This window comes from Ascaphus truei, chromosome 1, assembly GCF_040206685.1.
Source record: "Ascaphus truei isolate aAscTru1 chromosome 1, aAscTru1.hap1, whole genome shotgun sequence".
In the NCBI taxonomy this organism is placed as follows: Eukaryota; Metazoa; Chordata; class Amphibia; order Anura; family Ascaphidae; genus Ascaphus; species Ascaphus truei.
Window position 1 is genome coordinate 468,022,193 of NC_134483.1, and position 7,915 is coordinate 468,030,107.

The 7,915-nt window shown below is 40.8% G+C and overlaps 1 protein-coding gene across 3 annotated transcripts in view; it reads right to left on the reverse strand.

Moving 5' to 3' along the window:
• Positions 1 to 5,155, reverse strand: part of SPATA18 (spermatogenesis associated 18) — a 47,796-nt gene extending 42,641 nt beyond the window's left edge. For 2 of the 3 annotated variants that reach the window (XR_012787497.1, XM_075566633.1), the window contains exon 1: positions 4,667 to 5,155. Coding sequence is in view for 2 of the 3 variants with exons in the window: in XM_075566633.1 (XP_075422748.1) it covers positions 4,667 to 4,753 (87 nt within the window). In the remaining variant the exon portion in view is untranslated. The remainder of the gene's footprint in view (positions 1 to 4,666) is intronic. The other variant, XM_075566638.1, reaches the window with a different exon arrangement.
• Positions 5,156 to 7,915: the final 2,760 nt, after the last annotated feature.

Sequence of the window (7,915 nt, forward strand, 5' to 3'; positions counted from 1 at the left end):
TGCCTTGCTTCTGTGGATGTAAAACATTAGGGGGTCGACTTTGGAAGCTCCTGCTGTAAGTGACAGCTGCAACACACACGCTAAGGTGCAGTTTGGGTCCTTGCTAAGTGTCCACTCCCGACCCATACTCAGGGTCCCACTATCCTGCCTGGGATCTGCCATTACATATTTTTGGGGGACGAGACACCTCACAAACCAAAAGGTCTCACAAACCCCCTGTTGGGAATCACTACAATGATAAAGTAATCGAATAATATAAGTTTAATATTAGAATAAGTAATAAGAAAAGAGATTCACAGCTGAGGCCAGGGCAGTAAAATTACTCTAAACTTCAGGTTAAAATATTTACAAAGATTTCCAGGATAAAGTTTAAAATATATATTTTGAAATACTTATTTTACATTACTGTATGATATTGTTTTAACCTATTAAACATATACTGTCGCTGTTGTGAGTTGACTTTGGTCACACGGTAAAGTTGTGAATGAGTGTGGTGGCAGCATTTTTACATGCATGGGTCATTGTGACGTCACGTTAGGCTGGTACCATAGCAACTCACAGCAGTACCAAGTAAAGCATGAAGACATTACCCAGTGACATTACCATCCCTGGCCCAGTGACACGAGCGGCACTCACAAACACACTTTGAAAAACACTTACACAGAAAGTGCTCACACAGGCATGCACAGAATTTACATAGAAGTACTCTCACATATTTATTGCATTTGATTATGAGCATCCATTCATAATTCATAATATTAAAGATTGCTAATCTCTTCTGATCAAGTGCATCTTCACTCTGGTATCTGACAACATTATATATTATGCATGTCACTGATGCCTTCTATAAAACAATATAAACCGTGTGTGCCAAATAAATAGATCTCAACAACATGTATATGCATTTATATCACAAAATAGTGTATACTTATTTTGGTTACGTGTCTAGTTAATATGCTATCATACCTGTAACAAATAAAATGTGAAATAAAATACTATTTTATTATGATTCATTGTTGGTTTTGTAAGAGCAAATGTTATTTTATAACCACCTCAATATCAACAGCTCTGGTGCCAGATACTTACAATGCTATTTTTATAATATGACAATTTTATATCAAGTAAGTATTGATCCAGCATAATGTTTTGGTGGACTTCCTAAAAATAGCCAACATTGTGAAAACCCGAAGATATGATTAATAACACATCCCTGATTAGTGCAGTTTTGGAATCGTCCCACCATGAAGTCTTCAGCTGATTATATTTCTTGATACAGTATTTGTTTTCAGATTTAAACACTACCTACATTCAAATGTTATGTTTTATTCCATTGTAACCCCTTTTGCTGCCCAAAAGATCTACAACATAGGCCCCTGTAAAAACCCAGAGGGTTCAATTAGTAAACAAATATTACATATTAAAAGGTTGTTTGAATAAGACTAAAAATAAATATTAAACATACACAGGTACATTAATTTGAGAGAGGAAAAAGATAAACCAAAAATGAAAACTGCTTAAGGTGCTTTAACATTGATGGATTAAATTATTAGCAGGGAAATATGTTCCTCACATACTGGGGATAAGTTACCAAAGACTCCAGGCTGCAAAACGATAGAAAAAGAATTGCACTATGACTACCAAAGGGGGAAAAACATTGTTTTCAATAGGATTCCTTTTCTTTGATAAATATGACTCAGGTTTTCTTGCCCAGTTTTGGTGCCGGGAGACTTTTGGAAAAGAGCACAGAAATCTGCATTAAAAAAAATTATTTAAACTTTTATCACCCTATCTATCCAGTATAGTATCCCTAATGTTATAAGTTAGGTGGAATGTATGCTGAATACTGTAATTTATGCACATTTCACATAGCTAGGCACATTTCACATAGCTAGGCAACATTCATTAAAAAATATTTAAAATGCAATAAAAACAAATCAAATATAAATTGTTGGCGCTGTGCGGATCAAAGTTTAATTTTCTGATATAAATGTAAAAAAAATATATCAACAATTGAAATTCTGAAATAAAAAATGGAAGAAAGGCATCAAGTGACTCAGCGCTTCCATTATATAACTCCAACATGTATTGATGGGGAAGTGGGGCTGCACCAGTGCCTGAGGGCAGGTCCACACTGCCGCAGGTCCACATTGCCTAAAGGCATTGATCGCGCCCATAGACTGCGCGGGCGGAAGCAGGAGGGGGCGCGCGTTGTGCGAGAAATCAGTTGAAACTGATTTCTCGGCGCAGCAGCCAGGTCACGTGAGCGGTTCTCTAATGAGGGCGGTCCAGCTCCGTGACGCCACTAGACACACCCCTAGGCACGCCCCCCACGGCACATCTACCATAGACAGAAAATGCACCCGCTTCACACGGGTGACGTCACAGCCTTGGCTCGCCTCCGTGTGGGCGTAGGCTGTATGGCCTTTTTAGGCACAATATGGGAGAATCATAAAGCACTAATGCAGGGTATCACGCCTCGATCCAGTGTTAACTGCCAACAGATACCCCACACCAAACCTTCATAAATCCTGGCAAATGATTTCATGCTTTGACCAGTAGATAGTATTATTTTTGGTGCCTGAGGCAGAGATCAGTAAAGCACCTCGCCCAATGTCAATATTCAGATATGTCATATTTTTATATATCCTTAGATTGTAAGCTCTTTGGTTCAGGGGCCCCTTTTCCTAATGTCTTTTATTTATGACTTCCTTATTCCTAGTATGTCACGTGTGTTACTGCTGTGAAGCGCTATGTACATGGATAGCGCTATATAAATAAAGATATACACATACAGTACAAATACATATCAATATTGAAGCTCCTCTCCTGCCCTATCAAACAAGGCAGAAATTCAGTCCCATTAAAGTCAAAGCTCTCATCATATAAACACTTCCTCTAATATTCTCCATTATTGTTTCAGAATTCGAGATTTATAATGGCTTTGGAATTTAGGGCCCAAAACCTAACCGTAAAAAAAACCCAGCGCAGTTACTAAATGTATACATAAGGGCTAGCTAGGGTCTCCTACCTAACTAAAGGAAGAGAGCTGCAGTTGAAACTGATTTTTTGGCGCGACAGGTCGGTCACGTGAGCGGTTCGCCCAGCTCCGTGACGCCCCTAGGCACGCCCCCCTTGGTCCATCCACCATGGCCAGGGAAAGCACCCGCTTCACGCAGGTCACTTCCCAGCCTCCGCGTGGGCGAAGGCGCCATGTCACCAGCCTAAGGCTGAGATATCGAACAGTTTTTAAAAAAAAACTACATGTCTACTAGCATTAAAAAAAAGACACATTATTTCAAAATGGAAAAACAAAGGAAATGGGAAAACTTCTACAAAACAGATAACAAGTTTGTATTTTATAAGTGACAGGACTATCAGGATGAATAAAGTAACGTTTAAAGCAGCTTGTACAGTAGATACAATACATTATGGACCAGCTGATTGTGAGACTGCATCCACACTGTGTCAGCTCTCACTATACACCAGGAAGACTGAATACAAAATAATTGTATTATCTTTCTACTTTCTCACAAATATTCCTGAGACATGACATAAACACATTTTCCTCTTCTATACAATCCAGAGGTAGCCTTCCCTTCTCCCCTCCCCCTCCTGATTATTGTAGTTTATGTTGGAGGGTAAACAGGGATCAATCAGTGTGTTGCAACATGAGTTGCTGGCTTGGAAAGAGTGTTGCAGTTCTGCACAGAAAGGGTTTTGTGTCTCCATGAGAACAAGCGTCCTTAGTTACCAAGCTTCCCCCCAGCCTGTAAATCACTGCTAGGCAAGTGCAGCAGCAGCAGCACATACCCACATTTATCTCAGACTGCAGTGCAGCAACCCCAACATTGCATCTCTGGTGGGCTACTCAATAAGCAAACTTTTATAAATGTATCACTAACTTTAAAATTAGTTTATATTCCAATTTTTTTTTTCATATAAAAGCAAGTTAACAGTAAGGATAAGATAAGCATTCATCGTATTTTGGGTTTGATATGTTATGACTGGTTCCTTCTAATAGGGACGACTGTAAATAAGGGGCTTAATGACATGCATGGGGTATTTGGGGGAGATTATTAGAAAATAAATAATAGTTTGTTTCTTGTTCTGGTCCACACATGGTATGGCATGGTACAAGAAAATAGGTCATGGGAAGTTAAAAAAAGAAAAGAAAAGCGCCTCTATTTTACATTTAAAAAAATAATGATTTCTATACGATGAAGTAAATATTTGCTAAATTGTCCTCAACCTATTAAAATACTATATATTTACATATACACATTTCCATGCATAATGTGTGTGTGTGTGTGTGTGTGTGTGTGTGTGTGTGTGTGTGTTTGTGTGTGTGTGTTCTTTGTTCAGTATATACACCATAGCATTTCCCTTTACATAGCATGGCATGGCATAGTACACTGATCAGGAATACAATAGTTTTTGTCTGGGAAAGAATTACCGATATATAGTATAATTCACTGATAACATGGTCTGATTTTTCTTCTAAATCATGATCAAACGAACCCATGAATAGCAGGGGGCATCACCCACTTATTTAGTTTTTGCACAATATTTAGATCCACACATTTTCCATGCAAGCAAATTAAAAAAAAAAAACGGGGAAAAAACTCATTACAAAAAGTAAATAGATCTTGTTCTCCGCCTCACTCACATGATAGTCTTTGTACCAGAGGTCCAGTTTGTCCTGTAAGAGCCTGCCGGTCTCGCTGTGAGTGAGCCTCCTCAGGGTGTCTGCCATCGCTTTGCAGAATAGAACGCAGACACTTGCACCGCTCTCCTTTGCACCGCTCTCCCTTCACACTGCTGACTCTCCTCCTCTCTCTTCTACTCCTTATATACAGGGGCGAGGACTTAAATAAACCTGACACGGTTGCTTTGCTCGGGTGTCAGGGACGCCGGAGTCGATGTCCTTACTTTTTCTTTCTTTATTGAATTTTTCTTAGTTGTAGCAACGCTTCTTTTTTTTTGGTCAGCCTCCCCCCTCCTCCCTCTTTTCTCTTCCCCCTCCCTCCCGGGTTGACATCTCCACCCTCCTGATAGGCAGAGTTATTAGAAAGAAAGGCAGCAGTGAGAGGGGGTGCGGGGTAGGTGCCCTGGGCGGTGTGACACTTAATAATAGGGTGCCGGCATAATAAGGCTAGGTAAGGTGGTGTGTACCCAAACCAGCATATGCTGTTAAAATCCATGGAGATATAGGGGTTCTGGTCCCAAAAGACAAAAATGTGGTCATAATTATGACGTCAGAGGGTGAGATTTACATGTATAGTATATGTGATGAAGTTGATTCTGGGAATGGATGAGACTGCCTTCTAGTGATAGGGATGCATTGGAATATCTGAGCCTGCCTAGCCATGATTCATTGTGGCTGGAGTACTTGTAATGGATGAGATTTTCTAGTCCGTGGGGCTGTCTTGTGGTTGTAAAGAGTGAGAGCTCCGTCCAACAAGTGAAGGACATGTCTTCTGTGGTTGGCTGTCTGGTAATGCTTGAGGCTGCCTTCTAGTAAATGTGGCTCATGATGCCAGGGGCTGCACCATATTAGCAAACCTCTGAATCCTCCTTACAGATATATTTAAGGGGATATGGAAGATTCTTTATCCTCTGTTGAGTCATAGGGAATTTTTGTCAGAGAGATGGTAATACATGAACCCTTTTTTGTCCTGTACCTATTGTACCTTCTCTTACCCTGTGTTCAAACCAAATAGTACTGCACTGGGTCTCATTGGCTGAAGCTCAGAACCTTTAGCCAATTATAGCAGCTGAAAGATCAATGGCTGATTTGACAAATGATCAACAGGTTATAGGGAGATTATCACATCTATTCCATGTACAATATATACTAAAACAGGAGTGGCCAACCTTTTTTTCAGACAATAAACGGGCACACATTTTTTTGCGGGTCAGTCTTACTGCCACCTCTCCTCTCACTCCATTCCTTTCCCCCTTTTTCACTCAATTACCCCACCCTCCCCCTAAAAATGTTGCCCCAGATGTTGGGGGGAGGCCTCCGGTACCGCAGCAGGCCCAACTTCTGGCGCCAGGTGAACCTGTGTTCTTTGTCCTTTTATTGACTTAATAATCTATATTTTTTTCAATCTGGGTTTCCTATGGTCTATTTCGAGGTTCTTTGGTATCCTGTATTGTTTCAATATATAAATGGATACGTCCTTACATTAGAATTGCCCCTAAATGCCAAAGCAGCAATCTATGTACAGGCTGCAAATTCTAATTGGTCATTATTTAGAAACTTGGTTGAGACAGGTCAAAAGTCTTATAACTAGTGATCAGACATGTCGGCTCTCACTGGTTTTCTGCCATTTATCAATGGGGAGTCGTTCTCACTAATTCAGCTTTCTTCTACGCTTCAGTACTCTCTGACAGAAGTCAAAATGAGAAATAGTATGATAGCACATAGTATGATACCTGATGAGAACCCTGTAAGGTTCAGAAACTTCTACACTTTAATTCATTGTTGGTTCAATTGATATCATACTATCTATATTTTTTCCACACACTTTATAAGGACTTAAAATAATAAAAATATTTTTAGCCTGATTAAGTTAGAACTTTTCCTTTAAACATTTTTTGTTCCAACGGTCCTAAAATTCACTGATTTGAGTCCCTGGAGACTGACATCTGAGTTACACTACACTTCAGTTATTAATATATGTACAGTATATGTAGCGGTGTTTCCCCCACCCTCTGGGAGATGTCCCCTGCTACCAGGTGTACAGTGGTGCTAAGTACCTGTTGGCTCACAGTAGATCTGAGATTCTGCCGATGTAGTTGGGGAAACAGACAGGCTTTAGGGGTGACAGCTGGTTCTCTCTCACTTTGTGTCAGCGCTTCCATCTACAGCAGGGTCCAGTACTTCTGGAAGCAGCCCCTGCGGAAGAACTCTCTCTCTTCCACCAGACAGAATGCACGCCCAGGCAGAGGTATAATTTAACAGGAACGGTCTTTATTCTTCACACAGCATATAACAGCATACACTGGATACCTTCGGCCTCCAGCGGGTCCCTGGACTCGCACCCCCAGCCATGGGCACCAAGGGCGGTCCGTGCTCTTCCCTTACTCCCTGATAGAGTAAGGGGTAAGGTATTCACTCCCACTCCCCAAGGGGTGCCAGAGCCCTGAACACCTCTGCGTGAGACCAGTCTCTCTCAAGGGGGAGAGACAACTAACTCAATGTGGGTGTGCAGCCTTTTTAAGTACCGAGGGGGAGAGTCCAAGGTCTGAGCCCCATTTTGAGCAGAACACGACCTTAGCCCGCCACCCCCCTTGTCATTCAAGGGAGCTGCTTGCTGGTGGGGAAAACCCTGGATTTGGCCTAAGACTGCCTGCGCTGATACCAGGATTTACATGTCAGGCAGGGTAGATTAGTAGCCAAGCCAGGCATGGCTACATATATGTATAAATATACATGTTAATATAATAGAATGAAACAGCCTATGACATTTTGAGCCTTCATGGAATGTCTATTTACAGTAGCTACTGTACAGTAACTGCTCCTAACTACAGTACTTACTAAAGACACATGCATACTGTAATAAGGTAAGGTGTAAACAATGAATATTTTGTTTTGGAAAATATACAGTGGGCTTTCTTTCTCAACAATAATTTGTAAAAATAAAGTCAGCTGCCCCAAAGTGGCGGGAAATCCACATCACTTGGGAAAAACAAAAACATATATATCATATTGTTTAGAAAAGAGGGCACTTAGTCAGTGATGGGAGCCGCACAAATGGGCTGTCAACTCTCTTATAGAAATATAAAATAACACTAAACCGGAGTTCCCAAAAATATCTTACCAACAGCCCAGCACTATACTAAAAAGGGAACACAAATAATGTACACATATCTACAACAAAAAGTTGTGTACTGGTGGGACATCAAAAGA